The 19,029-nt window shown below is 42.1% G+C and overlaps 1 protein-coding gene across 1 annotated transcript in view; it reads left to right on the top strand.

The window, feature by feature from the left end:
• Positions 1–19,029, top strand: part of ADARB1 (adenosine deaminase RNA specific B1) — a 66,179-nt gene that overhangs the window by 26,821 nt on the left and 20,329 nt on the right. Inside the window, exons 3-8 of the mRNA XM_084209776.1 lie at positions 345–419; positions 6,145–7,076; positions 14,522–14,636; positions 16,442–16,610; positions 17,119–17,267; positions 17,878–18,046. Coding sequence (XP_084065902.1) covers positions 392–419; positions 6,145–7,076; positions 14,522–14,636; positions 16,442–16,610; positions 17,119–17,267; positions 17,878–18,046 — 1,562 coding nt within the window. The 5' untranslated portion in view covers positions 345–391. The remainder of the gene's footprint in view (positions 1–344; positions 420–6,144; positions 7,077–14,521; positions 14,637–16,441; positions 16,611–17,118; positions 17,268–17,877; positions 18,047–19,029) is intronic.

The following is a 19,029-nucleotide window of genomic DNA, read 5'->3' as shown; positions in this document are numbered from 1 at the left end:
ACGAAGAAAGTGAAGAGCCTGGAAGGGAAGCCATAGGAGGAGCAGCTGAGAGCACTTGGCTTGAGCCTGGAGGAGACTGTGGGGAGACCTCATTGTGGTCTTCATCATCCCACTCTGGCCTTTGGCAGACTGGGGCTGCATCTGTCAGTCACCGATGAACATCTCAGTTTTGGAAGAGATCAGTTGGGTAAATCCAGTTTTGGTCAGGATTTACCCAAACAGCACAATGGTAAGCCAGGGCCTGGACTGCTGCTTTTAAAGGATCTTTAAACTTATTGTTAATAAGTTTTAAACCTAATAAGTTGGTACCTTAAAGCCTAAATATTCCCCTCCTTGTTTTCCAGACAGAAGCCGTCTCTGCCAGCCAAGAAACCAGCAAAGATATTTCACAATGGATGTAGACGATGAAGAAAACATGAGTAAGATGTGTTCATTTACATAGTAATAAACTCTCTAATAGCTGCTGAGAGTAATTTTTTTCTCCCAAACACAGGGGCAACTGCAAAGAAACTTCAGGTGCAGAAATGAAGATACTTTAAAATGCAGTGAAGAAGAGTGAATTGGAGCTTTTGCATTAACAATGTTTTTAATATGCTAATGTAGTTATACCCTCTATATTATAGTTTATACCTTATATTTTTCCTACAGCAGCTGACTAATCAAAATATTTCCCTGTCTTGAACCAGCAGTGAAGAAGGGAGGGATAATATCAGTAGTGTCCATGCCAAGGGTAAAGTACTGGTAAGGAGGGAGGGGTGAGATGAAGGAGATGGAGTTGAAGAGTACAATATAAAGGAAGAAGAGCAGAAAAGGAGAAAGGAGAAAGCAAAGGAGGAGCTGGAAAAGCTCTGTGCAGGTCTCATGTGGGCTGATGATTCTCTTTAGGTGGTGATTATCCCAACCCTGAGCTACTGAATTATTAAAGTGATTTTAAAGCACAAAAATAGTCAAATAAAGTGATCATCTTGGTGTGTATGTGATGCAGCCAAGTGTGTGAGGCTGCTAACTCTGGGGTATAATTAAGATCCAGTAACTTATGAGAGAAGTATTCTCCTTGAACCATTCTAAAATATATTTGCTTTTCAGCTGTCTTTTTTTTCCTGTGACTCAGAGAATTGTTGCTGTGCTGTGCCTGACTGTAAATAATTGTACAATTATGTTGTAACAAATGTGCTTCTTTTTCCCCCAAATGACAGTGGCTAAAGAGTGCATCTGGCAAAGGTGACAAAGCCCAGCACTGGCTTTGGAGCAGAAGAGTTGCAGCTCAGTCTGGAGGAGTTACAGAACAATTTTAGAAGGAGTTGAGGAAGTTAGATCATTATGTTAAAATAAACCAATCAAACCCAAAACAAGCATCCTCCCCCGCAAAAAACCCCAAAACCGAAGGGAAAAATATTACCTGAAATAGAATTAATATTTTTTCTTTAGTGAAACATTGAACTCAACTGCAATATGCTTGATATAATTTTATTTTCCTTGATATGTAAAAAATTACTTCACATGGATATTTTAACTGTTTCTAAAGGTGGCTTTCCTACAGAGGCCTTCAAAAAGTGTAATTGGATAGTTCTCATAATTTTTTTTGATAAAACATCCCTTTTCTCAATAGTGGTATAGCTGAGCATGAGTAGAAGGTGCCTTCCTGAGCTGGAGAAATATAATCTCATTATAGGGGCATTCTTTAATTTTGTGTCATTAAGAAAAACACAAAATTTTCTGTCTGCTTGTGGGTTTTTTTGTGTGTTAGTGCATCAGTATGGGAAGCCATTCAAGGAATTTATTTTGTCAGGAGCTTGGCTTCATGGAACTGTTTAGGGGATGCATTTGTATGACTTCAGTTTTGAGATGTCAGAACCTTGGCTGAGCCCAGTTCATACGAAGTGCAAGATGACCTTCCTTTGTGTGCCCACACAAACATCATGAATTTGAAATGTTAAATCATCTGATTGGGGAGTTCAAAAATCAAAGTTTAGATTCTTAAGTTCTTTGCTTTGATTTGTGCAGAGATATATTTTTAAACTTTTTATCTCTCTTTGCTTTTATATCTCTTAAAATTGTGAAGTGGCATGTTAGAAGTTGCCTATTTAATTTTTTATTATTTTACATAACTGCTTTTGGAGAAAGGTTCCTAAAGGAAAGGAAGGTGGGCTATGCAGTCTTTGTAGCCTGTGCTTGCATAACAAGAATTCCTCTGCAGGAACCAAAATTAAAATGAATTTTTGGGTTCAGATGAAATATAAGACAGTGATGATGATGTCTTACATTAATAAATTAATATCCCTGAGAAAACTGTGTTTCAGACTTCAGTTTTTAGTGTTTTCCTTCTTTCTCCTTTGGTCATAGAGAAGCTACAATCTATTTGGGGAAAAGAGATGGCTATTTAGAATGTTTTTATTTGTTTTTTGTTGCTTTGCATGGCTGGTGTGTCTGCAGCACTCTGAACACTTGGAACACAAGCATGTGACTCTCCTGACCTTTATATTTGATGTATTTGCTCCTTTTTCCAGAAGATGTTCTGAAGAGAGCATGTGGGTTTTTTTCTGCTTGTTTTTGAATGAAAAAAATTACTTATTTAGAATTTCCCCCAGCCACTAAATGAGAGCAGCAGTGTAAGGGGTGTCTAGAACCATCTTTTGGTTCAGCTAAGAGTTAAATTTAATTAGCTGTGTTCCAGATCAGATAGAGCAGGGGGAGTGTTGCCTCTCAGCAAGCAGGTAATGGAAGAACCTCAATGGAAAAAGCATCTTAATGGCAGACACTTTTTAATTACAGGGAATAAACCCAGAAATAAACCAGAGCATCCCCACAAAAGATTTATTTCTTTATTGCATGAAAAATTCCCCATGCTTTTTTCCTGCTTCGAGTGTTGTTGGGTTTGTAGTGCTCAGCTGAAATCTGGGTGGCAGAACTGCTGAAGTTGTTGGTGTCAGCTATGATTTTTACTAAGGTGGCCTCCACAGAGATAAGTCAAATATCTAGTTGAAGCTGTCAGATATTTTTAGACTAGCAAATATACCAATCTCATGAAAAATCCCCAGTTTTAAAATTAGGTATAAATGTTTAAGAAAGCAGGATCTCAGTCATCAAGTGTTTATGTGTGTGCTAATGCTGCTTTAAAGCCTTAAATGCACAGCAGATGTGATGGACTTCAAAGGTCTCTCTAAAGCATTCATTCCTTGAAGAATTAAATTTAAAGATTGGAAATATTAGGTATTTCTGTAAAATCATGCACAACATGGGATGCATCAAACTTTTAAAAATAGCAAATAAACCCCAGTAGATGCAGTAAGACTAGCAGGAGGATCAAAGGAAGAAATGGGGTGTGTTTTCATGCCATTGGTGATGAAGTGGTGAAGCACCTTGCTCAGGACATTGTGGATGCTGTGGGTTTACGAGTTCTTTCAAAACCATTACAAAAACATTTCTGGGGAGAAAAAGCATGTGTGGCTCCCTGCCATGATCTCTGGGAGAGCCCAGAGCTGCCAGGCTGTCCCTGGGAGGACCCTGATGTGTCCTTACACTGGTGTGATGCCTTCTCCTGGGGTCTGTTGGTGGCCCTGTCACTTGTGGGGAACTGGGCAAGGTGAGGAAGAGCCAGAAGGGCCGTTCCTAACTTCCCTGGAAGGGTGGTGTGTCTGGAAAAGGCATCCAGGGGAGGCTGGGCTGCAGGAGTTAGTCCGTGTCTGAACATGGACAGGATGACAGGAGACATCTCTGCCTTGAGCAGGTTATATTTTGGCTAATCTTTCCAAGCCCTCAGGTAGTTAGAGGGCCTCAGCACTGCTGGGCTGGACCAAAAGGACCCAAAGCACACCTTCACCCTTGAGAGAGGGAGGGAGGGACCTTTGCTTGCAGAGCAGTGACTCTGTGGGTTGAAACAAGCACAGGTCCTTTTAGTTTGCACAGAAAGTCTTTCACTTGCCATCACAAACTTGCATTTGGATCAGCTCCACAGTTACCTCCTTTCCTGGTCTCTTGGTTTGACTCAGGATCAGCTCCCTGTCGTATTCCTCTCCAAGTTTCTTCCACACTGCAGGTTCTCCAAAGCTAACAAAGCCTAGTAGCTCTCAGGCAAGGAGTAGTTTTCTTCCTTTCTCTCTTAATAAGACCAGGTAAGCCTGCAAGTTTATTTCCTGCTCCCTACAAGTCCCTCCTCTCTGTCAGGACGTTGTTTCCCCTGCCTGATGAAGGAGTTCCTCCAGGTGACATGCTTACATGGAAAAGTTTTTAATGTTCAGCTGAAGTCTGTTCAACTCCTGTCTTCCTCCTACAGGCACTGGTAGTGGTTTTTATATAAAAAGAAACCAGGAACCATTAATTAGTGTTAGCTAAATGATTTCTGTTTAACCTGAAAGTCTTGGTGGTTGATAACAAATATCTGGTGCCATCTGTAAGGGCAGTGTTTTAGTTGAGATGTAAGAAACTCACTGTAAGGAAAGATTTAAAAATTTCTTCCCTTGTTCTTAGAGTCCTCCACCATAAATATATATTTTTATGAAGAATATATGCATGAAAACTGTGTATTGACAGTTGTGGCCCTGTAGCCTTCATTCTCCAGGCAATATGTTTGTTGCTGAACAAGAGATACTTGATTATATCTAGCAGATTTCTAGCGATGAAATGCTTCAGGATTTCAGCTTGTGACAGAATTTGATTGCCTTAATTGCGTGATCAGTACTGTACAATTCTTTGTTGTGCTGCTGTGATTTAACAAAATGTGTTCCTACTTTGGCTTTTTCTTTTGATCTTTTTTTTTTTCCCCTTCCTTTTTTTCTCTTTGAGCACCGAAAGGAGTAACCTATCGAGCTTTTGCTGGAGGATGTTATAAATGAAAATTTAGTAACCATTCCATCAGCTTTGTAACTTGGGTGAAGTGATGTGTGCATGGTAGGGGATTTTTAGGGAAGACTGAAAGCCTGACTGGAATTTGTCACTGTGAAAGAGAGCTTCCACCTGGTTTGCTCTAATTTCAATGACCATTTACCACCTTGAGTCCGTGTAGATGTAATACAGATATATTGAAGTTTTGGAACAGGAGAGTTAAAAATCCTTGATGTATTACATTTGCCTTTTCATTTATAAATGCCAGTAGAAAGCAGAAATAGTTAATTTCCTTAGTTTCTTTATCAGGGTGAAAATTAGGTCTTTGGACTTACAGCAAATTCAGCTCCTTATATATAGCTCTGACATATCAATACCCCAACTTATGTTTTTGAAAACAAATCATTACATTAATATTATATTGTCTTCCCTGCCTTCCCATTAAAATATTATCACAGTGAGTGTGCTTTTGTCACACATCTGTTCTATGTGCCCTTAGAGAGGAACTCTAGTGATTTTTGGGTTTGTAACTCCATGACAGCAGTTTCCTTGACAAAGAATTATGCTTGTAAATGACAAGTTACAGATTTTTGTAATAGAAGGCTGTGTGGAAACACATGGTCTTGTATTCCTGCTGCCACAGTGGGCAGCTGTAGTTCCTGAGAAAATTGGGATGAGGTGTAATGAATGTTTAGAAAAGGCATTAAAAAACCCCACTGAATTTGAAAAATATGGAATAGTTGAAGGGAAATAAAAGCATTCAAACACTCTTCAGTCATGGTGCCTACCAAAGAGTTGCCTAATTGTTCATTGCTCTGAACAAAGGTTTTATGTATGTAATTTTTCAGTTTAAGTAACTAAAATCACTGTGTGGAAATAAGTGACATGACTAAACTGAGAATAGAATAGAATTGAATATCTAGCTCACAGTTGTGGTCTTAGGAATCCATCTTTACTAATGGTAGTTGTTTGCTTTGTGGGCATATGTTGCTATAGCTTATATTGTTGATTTAAAGCAGTTTTGAAACTAAATATAACTTAGAAGTAAAAGTTTTGTTCTGGCATAATTAAAATAAAAAGTTGTAGCGATTTTTTTGCTGTGCAGTTGTATCAAGCGTGTGGTTTGAAGACTGAGTGTGTTATTTCTTGAATTATTGAGAGGTCGTTACGTTATCATCATCTCCTGTTGCATTGCCAAAATATTTAACCTGTGAGCACACATCACTTAACCAGTTACAAAGAGAGATAAAGGAATCTATAAATTTTGCATTTACAAGATCCTGCACCGAAGGCATTGTAAGTTACTCTTTCTGGGCACCGCAGGTTCCAGCAGCACCGACATTAAAGAAAACCGCAATGTGGACAACGTTCCCCCCAAGGACAGCGCCGGGCAGGGCCTCGGCGAGGGGACCCCGCTCTCCAACGGCGGCGGCGGCAGCAGCAGGAAGAGACCTCTGGAGGAGGGCAACAACGGCCATTCCAAATTCCGCCCCAAGAAGAGGAAGAAAACGCCCGGCCCCGTTCTGCCAAAGAACGCCCTGATGCAGCTTAACGAGATCAAACCCGGTTTACAATACAAACTGCTCTCCCAGACGGGGCCGGTCCACGCCCCCATGTTCGTGATGGCCGTGGAGGTCAACGGGCAGGTGTTCGAGGGCTCCGGCCCGACGAAAAAGAAAGCCAAGCTGCACGCTGCCGAAAAGGCCCTGCGCTCCTTCGTGCAGTTCCCCAACGCCTCGGAGGCCCACCTGGCCATGGGCAGGACTCTGTCGGTCAACACGGACTTCACGTCCGACCAGGCCGACTTCCCCGACACCCTCTTCAACGGCTTCGAGACGCCCGTCCCCTCCGACGCGCCCTTCTACCTGGGCTCCAACGGGGACGGCTCCTTCGGCTCCGCCGGCGACTACGGGCTGCCCTCGTGCGCCGTGGCCGGCGGCCTTTCCCAGTCCCCCCTGCCCCCCGCCTCGCCCTACCCCACGGCCAGCGGGAAGAACCCCGTCATGATCCTCAACGAGCTGCGCCCCGGCCTCAAGTACGAGTTCCTGTCGGAGAGCGGGGAGAGCCACGCCAAGAACTTTGTCATGGCCGTGGCGGTGGACGGGCAGACTTTCGAAGGGTCGGGAAGGAACAAAAAGCTGGCGAAGGCTCGGGCTGCTCAGTCGGCCCTGGCGTCCCTGTTCAACATGCAGCTGGACCAGACTCCATCCCGCCAGCCCATTCCCAGCGAGGGGCTCCAGTTACACTTGCCACAGGTGAGAAACGCTTTGGGTGTTGTGGGTGGCTGTGGGTAGTACACAATTTGACTCCTCTTGGTCATTGAATCAGTTTGAACAGCATTTCTGCTTCTCCAAATACCTCTCTATATATGTGTATGTATATCTGCATGATGTGATTTATACAGTTACAGCTTCTGACAACTTATATTCTCTTGCACAGAGAAGAGGCTTTGTTTCTGATGTTTTCAGCCCTGATTCTGTTGTGTAAGAGAGCGCCAGTGCCAGCTTGAATTACGGTTTGTGCTGGGGAAAGATTGAATTACATCTTGCTCGTCTCAGGCAGCAAGACATAGATGGGTTTCAAGTGAGAATCGCTGCTTTAAGTGAAGTTAGTATTTGGTACAATAGTCCTTAGCAGAGAAGAAAATCATTCTCTCCTGCCAACAGAAATTGTTGCAAGTCAAGGTCAGATTTAGTGCGGCTGTTGCAACTGCCACTGATTTCCATGTGCATGTATCCAGGATGTGTGGTTAAATGGCTCTCATCTGAAGGATTGTGCTCTAGGCAAATGAATTAATATGCATGTGAAAGTTACTTAGGCAAGCAGGTCTGTCTGAGAAATAATTTAAATTAAATAGTTCATGAACTAGGGAAAGGTATCCAACATACTGGACACAGATCAGAAATTTGAAATCACTAGAATGGAGTAATTTTGATGCTTTTTTAATGGAGAAAAATTCTCCCCTCTTTTTTGTTTATGTTGCTTCCCACTCTAACTACACTGATAATTGTTTGACTGCTGTCTTTCTACTGCATCTCTTGGGTCTTTTTAATGATATTATATACCCATCTGAATTAAAATATTTGTCTGCAAAGTCTTTTGCAACTTTATTATGAGAATTTCAAGGCTTTGACCTTTTCTATCTCAAAACCATTGTTCTAGATTTCATTAAAATTCTAACATACTGTTCTGATTTGATAATGTGGGTTCAAAGAGTATAAGTAAATGTTTTGAGTACATTGTTTTCTCAAAATATATGGACATTATGCATATTTTAGAATGTCCTCTGTGGTTTCATTTTAATGTTGCACAATTACTGTGTTACTGATAAATGTCTCCTTCATTTTCAAATCCAGGATCACACTGGTTTGGGTAGTTACAATTCCTCAGTAGATTCAGTGATTTTAGACTGTGTTCTCTGCTTTTAAAAGTAGATTTGACCCCAGACACCAAAAAGATTTCACCGCTAGTAATTCATGTGTTTTTAGTTCTTGCATCAGTAAAATGGTGAAAACTGAAACTGGAAGAGGAAAGTGTGAAAATCCCAAGCTGAGCTGGGAAAAAGATGGTACATGGGTGCTGCCTCATTTAGACCCTGTTTCAAGTAATTTTTTTATTCGGGGGCTTTTGATCAGCTTGTCATCAGGATGTCATCAAGCACTTCACTGTGTTGCTTTGCTTTGAATTATAATTAGCTGTTACTGGAATTACATTAGGTCTTTTGCATATTAGTGATTTTGGTCTGGTATGTATTTAATGATTTAAGCATTTGTGCTGTTTTCAGGTCTTGCTTGATTTATCTGCTTTTAGAAGTCTGTGAGTTGTTTAATTATTTTAGACATTGTTTACAGTGTAAAAAAAAGTGTTAGATCATCCTGAAGTGGGTGAAATCACAAAAACTGGAGAGTGCAGGAATGGTGGCAATGAGGATAGGATTTGATACAACCAGTGGAAAAAATAAAATATTGATTAGGTTGGGAAAAAAGCAAGCTAGAAATATGTGAGGGGAGGAAAAAATCAAATACCAAGTTCTTAGGGGAAATAAAAGAAGTACAATGTGGTTTTGCCAGTGAAGATGGAATTGACTGTTGGGTGGCAGGTCCAAACCTGTCTGTAGCTCATTTGTGGTGAGAAGAATGAAGTTGAGAGCAGAGATGTTCCCTGTGATGGTGGTGGTTGTGAGTGTGGCTGGATGTCTGTCTGTGACCCCAGCAGAGCTGCAGGTGCCCCAAAGAGAGTTAAATGCAAAAACACAGGTGCAAAGTATCAGATGGTACAGAAGGGTTGCTGTAATCAAAAATTGATTGTTATGAAATGGATGTGAGAATAATCTCATGGTCTGTACAGGTGGTTATTGAGGTGCTGGTCCTGTGGTTCAGTTCAAACTTGTCTGCTTGCTCACAGGGATGAAGGAAGGTTCCCTGCAGTCAGGAACATCTCTGTGCTGGGAAGGGAGTTAAACCCAGGAACCCACTCATGTGTGCCTCAGAGTGGGTAGAAGTGTCCCAGTGAGAAACTCAGCAGTTGTGCATTTAGCACCTTGGCAGTGGGTGTGTTGGTATTGAACAGATTGTCACACTTGCATAAGAGGGACTCGCCAAAACAAAGAAAATATGTTTATGGTGAGCTCTGCTTTGTGAACTGATCCAAAAAAAATCATAGAATAACAGAATGGTTTGGGTTGTAAGAAACCTTAAAGATTATCTTATTCCTAACCCCTGCCGTGGGCACAGACACCTTCTGCTATCCCAGGATGCTCCAAGCCCTGTCCAACCTGCCCTTGAACATTTCCAGGGATGGGGCAGCCACAGCCTCTCAGTGCCATGGCCTCACCACCCTCACAGGGAAGAATTTCTTCCCAATATCCCATCTAAAGCTCCCCTTTGTCAATGGGAAGCCATTCCCCCTTCTCCTTCACTCCAGGCCCTTGCCTGAAGTCCCTCTCCAGCTCTCCTGGAGCCCTTTCAGGCACTGGAAGGGCCTCTAAGGTCTCCCTTGATCCTTCTCTCCTCCAGGTGAACAGCCCAGCCCTCCCAGCCTGTCTCCAGAGCAGAGGGGCTCCAGCTCTTGGAACATCTTGGTGGCCTTCTCTGGAGGGGTCTCACACCTCTGTCAAAGGTGGCATGGTGCAGTCCCCAAAAGAAGTTCTCAGGCCAGTACCAAATGCTTTGGAGTAAATCTGAGAAAAGAACACACTGGTAGCAGTAATTCCCAGTATATTCTTCAAACCTTCAGCAGTCCAGGCTGCTGGTGTCACTCAAGGAACAGTTTTCCATCAGACAGTGGGATCCTGCTGTGGAGGTATCACCTCTTTAGGCCACTTATGTTAGAAAGCTGATATGGAGGTTTTCATAATGTTATTTCCTCAAACTGTTTACTTTAAAAGATAACTGAGGAATCAAGGCGTGCAGAGAGTTGGAAATTGAAATTGTACACATTGAAGCTTAAATACAGTCATTTAAATTAGAAAGCTTGAGTGTGGTGAGAGAAAGCAAGTTGAGCTACACAAATGAGCAGTGTGGCTACAAATGAGATCAGTTTGAAAAGCATCACTATTTTTAATCATTCCCCTAATTCAATTTATCCTTTCTGTAGTTGTTGGCAGACATTGAAACAAAACATGAAACAGGAGAAATAGGGTGAGAACCAGTTCTGAATGGCTGATTGTACTTGATGTGCTTTTTTAGTCCTGGTTCCACCTGGGGCGAGGGGAAGTATAGAAAAATACTCAAATTTATAAAAGAGACACAAATAGTTATGAACATGATTGGAGATCTGGGAAAGCTGCTTCTGGAGAGGTACTGAGGAGTTCTAGGCAGTTCATTGCAGTGGATTGCTGAGTGAATACAGGAGAATAAGAATGAGATGGATTCAAACCTGGGAAAAAGATACTATTGAATATAGTTACGGGAATATCATGCATTATGTGTTGGAATAATTGCTGTGGAATTGGAAGAAATATACAAGATACATCAGCATAAACAGTGAAAGACTCTACAACCAGGCAGAAGTTTCTTTAAATCATTACAGCAAACTTCTCTGAACTGTGTGTGCTGGTCACTGTTAAAGGGGAGGACCTTGATTTTACCTGCAGTGGGAAGTTCACATAAGCCATAAACTGAGCAAATAAGGAAAAAAAAAACCAAAACAAACCAAAAGCCAAGGGAGAACATTTCTGCTTGAGACAGAAGGGTCTCTGGAGATCCAAGAAGAGCACAAGGGACTGAGATGTCTTGGGTCAGTTCCTGTGAGAGCTGTGAGCTGTTGCTGCTGCCTTTCCCACCATTCAGGGGATCCCCAGCATTCATCTTGGGGGGTCTCCAGGGCCTTCCAAGGTCTTCCTTCAGCTCCAGACTGACCTGAGCTTCATCAGCTCCTGAATATTTTTCAAGTGTGAAGGATCAGGGTGGTTCTGCTACAACATTGCCGCAACATCTGTATTTAACCAAAGCCAGTCTGTGTGTGTAGAAAAGGAGGGGATTCACTGTAAATTCATCAGAGAAGGGAGCAGTGCACCTAAAATAATTTGGAGCTCACATGCCTTACTGAGCCAACTGTCAGCTATTTTGGGTCTTTCCTTTTTTGAATTACTCAACTTGGAATAATGATTTAATGCAGAAGCGGGGGTAGAGAAACTGCGTGTCAGATGTTAGGGCATTCACAGGGAAGGTGAGACATGAGTTCAATTTCTGTTCCAGTTAATATTTATTTATATCCAAGGCAGTAGAGCAAAATGTGATGTGAAAGATCCCTACTCAGGCCAATCACTGTCCTGGGCTTGCTGTGGAAGAGATGGGGACAGCAGGATATAATTTCTGGCCAGTAAGTCTTGTTCCTGGTGCTGCCTTATTCCCTTCTCTTCCATGCCCTTAACTATGTCAGTGTAATGGACTGCCTGGGAGAGAGGGATAATTCTTCTAATTTCCTGGGGGAGTATTCTTACCAAAGACCAAAATCTTAGTGGCTACATCTACAGGCATTTAACAGCGTTTATTCCTCACTGCCCAGCTGTTGTCATGCCATTTGTGTATCAAATAGAAATACCAAATCTTTAATATATCTGCCTGTTTTCTGGCAGTGTTTTTTTTCCTCCTCTCCAGTTCATCCTGGGTTGTTTGCATCTCCAAGGTTCATTTAGTCCTGCTTGAGTTCTGCTCAGTCCTTCTTATGAATCCTCCCCAGTGTCCAGCTCTGAGTTCATCCAAGCACTTTTAGCTTTGCTTGCCAACAGCTTAGCTCCAGGCTCTGTGAGATGCAGCTCCATCCTGTTCTGCTGTGCCAACTTCCATCTTCCTGGAGGAACTCACTGCATGCTCCTTTGTGTACCAACACCACGGTTTCCTCTGCTTTGCTTGTTATGTAGGAAAAAAAGCTCCTTCTGGAAGAAGCTCATGGATGCAGCCTGTATGCAGGCTCACTCCCCAGCTGCTCTTCAGGGAGCCTGTTGTCAGTGGCACTAGCAGGCCAAGTGGCCTTGGATTTCTTAACAGAAACACAGGGCAGTTTCAGTTCCCAGAGCTGGGGATGGCTCTTCAAGGTACCAGTCAGCACCAGTATTTTAGAAAAGGTGGATCACATGGTTTATTCCCTGGATGCCAAACCTTTTCTAGCAGGTTTGAAGCCTCTATTAAGCATAGAATCGTAGCATAGTTTGGGTTGGAAGTGACCTGAAACATTTCCTGTCTGGAATAGTTTGTCTCTGTAGTATCTATTTTCCATCACAATGTCATTCAGCATGATTTTACTGTGTGCTGTCCAGCACATCACAGTGTAGGGTAGAGCAGAAAATACATGGATTACAGAAGTGAGAGCATGAAACTTGCAATTGGGAAGCAAGTATCCATTACTCTGCAGTGAGGCTAGGGATAAAACACTGCAGTGGGGCATCTGTGCCTTGGTTATACAGTGATCTGCCCTCATGGCTGCAGGGAGCTTAATAATTTAAGCCTTTTGTGTATTAATTTTCCATTTCTAAGACCAGGGTGATTAAAAACCACTCAATTATTTGCCTTTTCTTTTGTGTATTTACCTTAAAGTTCAGCTTTCTGCATTAGGTAAGTACTAGGACAATTAAATGCAGATTTTAGCTGTGTGGTTGTGGTGCTGGCAGAACATGGACTAACCCAATTTTGGGTCCAGCAACAAAAAGACTGTGTTTGAAAATCAGTGCCTGACCAGACATGTTCATGACCTCTGAGCCAAATTGTGTTCCTGAAAACATCTGTGGAGTTTCTGACTTGCAGTCCATTCAAATGTTTCAAGAAAATTAGTGTTTACAATGTCAAGAATCATCTGATTTCACAAGTTGAGTGATTGCAAAACACGGATGAGGCTGGTGCAGTTGGGACGTGACTGCTGGTCACTGTTTTCTGTCAGGCTCTGGTGAGAGCTGCTGAGCTCTGTAATCATGACACCCAAGCTTTAGTTATTTCTTGGCTGCTAAAGCTTTTTCAAAAGAAAGTTAACACTGAGAGCATGTCCACAGCATTTCTAGCTGTTTGGTTCTCATTAACCTTGTGGAGGAAATGGGGCTGGTGGTCTTCAAACCTTTTTTCTTCTTTTTTTTTTTCTATTTTGTTTTTTCTTTTCCCTTTTTCCCTTTGGGCATCTAACACATCTGTATCATAGGATGGTTTGGGTTGGATGGGACCTCCAAGTTCATCCAGTCCCAGGGGCAGGGAGACTTTCCACCAGACCAGGTTGCTCCAAGCCCTGTCCAGCCTGGCCTGGAGCACTCCCAGCAATGGGGCAGCCACAGCTTCTCAGTTGCAGTGCCTCACTCAGCATGTGAATGGCACTGGTGGGTGTGACACAATACCTGTGTCTTTGTGGCTCTTTGTGAAGCTGTGGGCCAGGTGTGCACACCTAGAGCATCTCAGATGCTGCTGGTTGTCAACACATGGTTGCCTTGGTTTCAGCTTCTTTTCAGGTGAAAATACAAGAATTTGGTCTTGACTGATTTTTTTTTTTCTAGCAGTTCCAGTTGCCTTGAAAACAGCAGGTGAGATTAGCTGCAGTGCTGGACTGGATTGTCTGTCAACAGGAGCAGGAGTGCTATTTCAGTTTGCCTTCCTTTTGGAAGTGAGCCCCACTTACAGCCTGACTTGAAGTTCAAGTTTTTCTGAAAGACAGAAATCTTTGCTAATTTTGAGATAGATTATTTGGGGTTATACACTGATATTTTCTATTCCTAACTTTGTATAGGTCTTGTAAAAATAGGAAGCATTAAACTAGGGTTGAAAACAAAGTTGTCCTTATTTATATAATGGTTAGATAAGGAATTAGATTGTTATAAAAGGTTCATTTGAGGGGCATGGATTTTTACTTCAATCTTGTTGTCAGGTTCAATGTTGAGGGTACTGAAATGATGTGTTTTGAGGTTTGAGCATGAGAGGATAGACTTATCTGTCTATCCAGTTGTTCTCCCAAGCCTCAAATGTTCATCAGGATCATGGGCATTAGGTGCTTCAGTGCTTTGCTTAGCACTGTCTGATCTTGTTTTGGTAGACATGGAGCACTCAAACCTCTGCTTCCACTTGCGAGGGACACCTCAATGTCAATTTTTAAAGTGAACAATAAAAACTCACTTCATTTGTTTTGTTCACTCATTTAAAAGTGTGAATCTTTATAACTTAATGCTCCTGTAATTTAAAAATTATTTTTAAATTATTTTAATGTGCATTTCTGTATGATCCTACAGGTGTTAGCTGATGCTGTTGCACGCTTGGTTGTAGATAAATTCAGTGATTTGACAGAAAATTTCTCATCTCCACATGCACGTCGAAAAGTCCTTGCTGGAATTGTCATGACAACAGGTAAACTAAAAAAAGTAGTATCTTGAATGCTCAAATATGAGAGCTCTGTTTGCATCTAGTAAACTATCTCTTTTCAGTCAAGCAGTATTGAAATGTATTTTTACTGTTTAATCTTGAAGGTGGACTAAATATAGTAATTAAATCTCAAGTACTTACAGGAAAATTAGTCCTGCAAATACTTCTTTTTTCACAGAGTTCCTGTTCTCTGCCTGAAACATCTAAGTAGCTCACAAAATTCAGGTTTTAAAGTTAATCATGAAACTTTAGGAAAATAAATAAAATTCCCCGTCGATATTCCTGGTTTGGGCACATTATGTGAGAATTATGCTTCTTTGCAAGGTTTTAAGATTTTGCACTTTGTTATTCTTGCTGCATTTTATTCTTAGTGCTCTATGTTAGTCATTTTAGTAAAAATATCTGAAGAAAGCAGTTTATGTTTTGGCAGATGGCAGCGGTGCGCACTTGTCAGCAGCGGTGTCGTGGCTCCCTGGGTGCTGACACGAGATCTCTGCTTCACCCAAAACAGTGAAGTTCTGTCCTAAACTAATCTATGACCGTGCTGCTGCTGAGTTTTCCTCACACTAAGGTTTCTCTTGATCTTCAGTCCATGTAAACCCTTGGTGGCATGTTCATTTTGAGGCTGTCCCAGCTGTGTCCCCCCCGGATCTCTTGCCCTCCCACTCACAGAGGCCGTTGGGAGCTTTGGGAAGCCTTGATGCTCCTCAAGCTCTGTTGAGCAACAACCAGACCTCCACCTGCTAACAACACTGTTTTAGCCCCAAATACACCAGGAACATGCTGTAGTTTTGTTTGGTTTGTGATATTTATTTGTGGTTTGTGATATTTAACAGGTTTTTATGCTATTTACAGCCCTGAATGTGCAATTCTAAGAAAAGTCATGTGCCAAAGAATTAAGACTTAACTGAACATGTGGATGCCTTTTGATTAACTGAAGAAATACTTTGTCATTCTGTGTAAAGCTATCTTGCCATGAATATTGTTTGGGGAACACTTGGAATTAAATGACCCCGTGGCACAGCTTTGTGTTACAGCTTGGTGCTTCTCCTCTGGCCCTGTGGGCAGGAGGGCCCAGCTGGGCTCGGGTTCATTTTAACTCCTTGGGCTTTTTTTTTTTAACCCTGAGTGTTTTGCTAAGTGGCATTTTGACCCATCTTTCTTAGTCCTTCATTCAGCTGGGTTTTTTGAGTGACAAAGGCAGTTCTCTGCTTAGAAAACACCCACCCAACATACTGGAATGGTTTAATACCAAGAACTGCACTTTATACTGGTAATCTTTACAGTGATTTAAGCATTTATATTTCTTCTTCCCCTAGTCTTGCCTTTCCTGTCTTTGGCTCAAAACCCTTCCATAACATTTTGCTGCTTTAATAAACCAATGCCCTTCAGATTTCTCAAGGGGCTGTGAATATCTGCATAGGTGACCAGAAGGTACAGCTGAAAGTTGCTGGCTGCCTGAATCTCAGGAGAAAAAGCACTTTGGATCTCAGGTTTTAATTTTTCTTCTTGAAGCAGCACTTTCTACCTGCAGGTTTTAAATTTTTAACTTGTCTGAGCTCCAACATGAAAAGAGCAGTTCTCATAAGAACCACTGATGGTGCTGGTGCAGGGAGGTATGGCTGAGTGAAGCTTTTGTTTTAAATAAAGTATCAGAAGAAAAAGCATTTATTTTTTTAAAAGAAGCAAACAACCAAAAAAAAGAGGATTGTTTGGGTTCTGCAAGAAGATCACTCAGTGCTTTATTTGTGATGGTAATTGTATTTCCTTTCTGAAATTTTGTTTTGCAGGTACAGATGTGAAAGATGCCCTGGTAATAAGTGTTTCTACAGGAACAAAATGCATCAATGGTGAATACATGAGTGATCGTGGTCTTGCATTAAATGATTGCCATGCAGAAATCATAGCTCGACGGTGTCTGCTGAAATTTCTCTACACACAACTTGAGCTTTACCTAAGGTAAGCTGGAGGGAAAAAGATGATGAACTGATCCCACAGAGCTGAAAAGGTGTCTGTGGAAAACATCTGTCTTCATTATTTCAGTGTAAAGCACTTGTCCTGTTGCATTAGGATGTGGAATTTAGAACTCGTGCCCTTTGCCCTGAGGTTTGAGTAGAACAAAACATTTATTCAGTGAGGTGTCAATCATGAGAGGGAAGGACAGGGAAAATAATTGGCAATCATTTTGTAAACTGTAAATGTATAAATCAAAATAATATGAAGTGGGCTAAAGGTTGCTGATGTTTCATTTAAGTGCCTGAAAGCTCTTGACATCTGGGATTGCCACAGGCTCTTTGTTTCCTGTCTCAATGTTCCTTTAGTTTTGTTAATTGTCACAACTGTTAGATTTATACTGCAGAAATTTCAGCCATCCTGTGTTTGTTTTTAATGTCTGTTAAGTCTGCCCAGCTTATGCCTATTTCTGTGTTAATGTCAGTTTTGACTCCAGCTTTGTTCTCTGTTCCAGCAATAAAGAAGATCAGCAAAAATCCATTTTCATCAGGTCAGAGCAAGGCGGGTTTAAGCTGAAGGAGAATGTGCAGTTCCATCTCTATATCAGCACATCTCCTTGTGGTGATGCTCGGATTTTCTCACCCCATGAAGCTGCACAAGAGGGTATGGCAGCAGTCCTCCTCTTCCACCCAAGGGAGCTTAAATTATTCTTGGGGCATGTTCAAGTGGCACGGTTAAAATTTAGGTGTCTTCTTTCCTTTTAGCATAGAAGTGTGTTAGACAAAGATCTCTTCCAAAAAAAAAAATCTGAGCTGTTCTTCCTCTGTGGTAGAAGTTCAGTATAGAGTGATGAGCCCTGTGGTCTTGAAGAGGCTGATGCTAACTGAGATAAGCCAGTGAGTCAGCAAGTATTCCTACAGAACTAACCATCCCCTTTCCCTGTTTCCATCCTTTAACAGCAGTTCTCTGCCTGCCCCTTCCACAGTCTGCCCATTAACTTCATTTTAACTCTATGACACACAGAACAGAGCTCCAGAGTGAAAGCCTGCTCCTTTGGTGAAAGCTTGGTTTAACTGCAAGTGTGTTTTGGACGGCAGTTTTGTGAGAGGTGTCTGATGCTGTAGCTAAGTTGCCAAGAGCGGCAGGAACTGTGATGCAAGCCAGCAGTAACTGCAGGCAGATACCTCAAGTCAGTCCTCCTTACTATGATTCTAATGGAAAACCTTCTTTGAGAAGGTTCCTCAGCTGATGCTCAGTGTTTTTTGTCCTCCAGACCAAGGGGACAGACATCCAAACCGCAAGGCCAGAGGACAGCTCCGGACCAAAATCGAGTCTGGGGAAGGAACCATCCCTGTGCGCTCCACCACCACCATCCAGACCTGGGATGGGGTATTGCAAGGGGAGAGGCTGCTGACCATGTCCTGCAGTGACAAGATAGCCAGGTGAGACTCTGAGTGGAGGGCATGGGACGAGGGGGAGTGGCCTTAAGCTGAAGCAGGGCTGGGTTGGGTGGGATATTGGAAAGAAATTCTTCCCTGTGAGGGAGCTGAGGCACTGGCACGGGTTGCCCAGAGAAGCTGTGGCTGCCCCATCCCTGGAAGTGTTCAAGGCCAAGGCTGGATGAGGCTTGGAGCAACCTGTACTAGTGGAAGGTGTCCCTGCCTGTGGCAGAGGGGTGGAATAAGATAAATCTTTAAGGTCCTTCCAATCCAAAACCATCCTGCGGTTCCTCCGAGAGAGGAGGGGTATGTGGTACCCACAATGAATGTGCAGGGAATTGATGGGCTTATCTCACTTCTTGGACATAGTGTGAGGGTGGCTGCCAGCCCTGTGATAAAGCTCTGATTCTTCACCTGCAGTTGGTGTCACACCTCTTGCTGGGTGCAGAGACAAGGTGTAGTCACTCTGTACCATTCCAGCCCCATCATGTCATGACAGCTTTGTTTTGTATTTCTATCACTGGGAAATAGCAGAGAGATGTTTCAGATTTTTTTCCCCCTGAAGTAGTATAGCATTAGGGAAACAGCACAAGAAGTCTATTGCATCACTTATATTTGAATAACTTCCTCTGGTGATATGTGCCCTTGCCCCATCATTGCAAATGTTCAAAGTCAGGTTGGGTGGAGCATCCTGGTCTAGTTGAAAGTGTCCCTGCCCATGGCACAGGGATGGGACAGGACAAGCTTTAAAGTCTCTTCCAACCCAAACCATTCCATGATATTAAAGATTTCTACGTTTTCCGTGCATAGTTTAAATTTTTATTATTTTTTATGGTGAAAAGTGTCCCTGTTAAAAAATCCTAACTGATGGGCACTTCTAGTTCTTACTCTAGAGTTTTAACTATATTTTAAATATTTTATTGAAATTAAATATTTTGTTTCCAGAACATTATTTTAATTTATATTTCATCAGTTTCCTTTTCTTG

Source organism: Fringilla coelebs, assembly GCF_963513975.1.
Source record: "Fringilla coelebs genome assembly, chromosome: 7".
Classification (NCBI taxonomy): Eukaryota; Metazoa; Chordata; class Aves; order Passeriformes; family Fringillidae; genus Fringilla; species Fringilla coelebs.
This window is presented reverse-complemented; position numbering and strand designations above follow the sequence as displayed.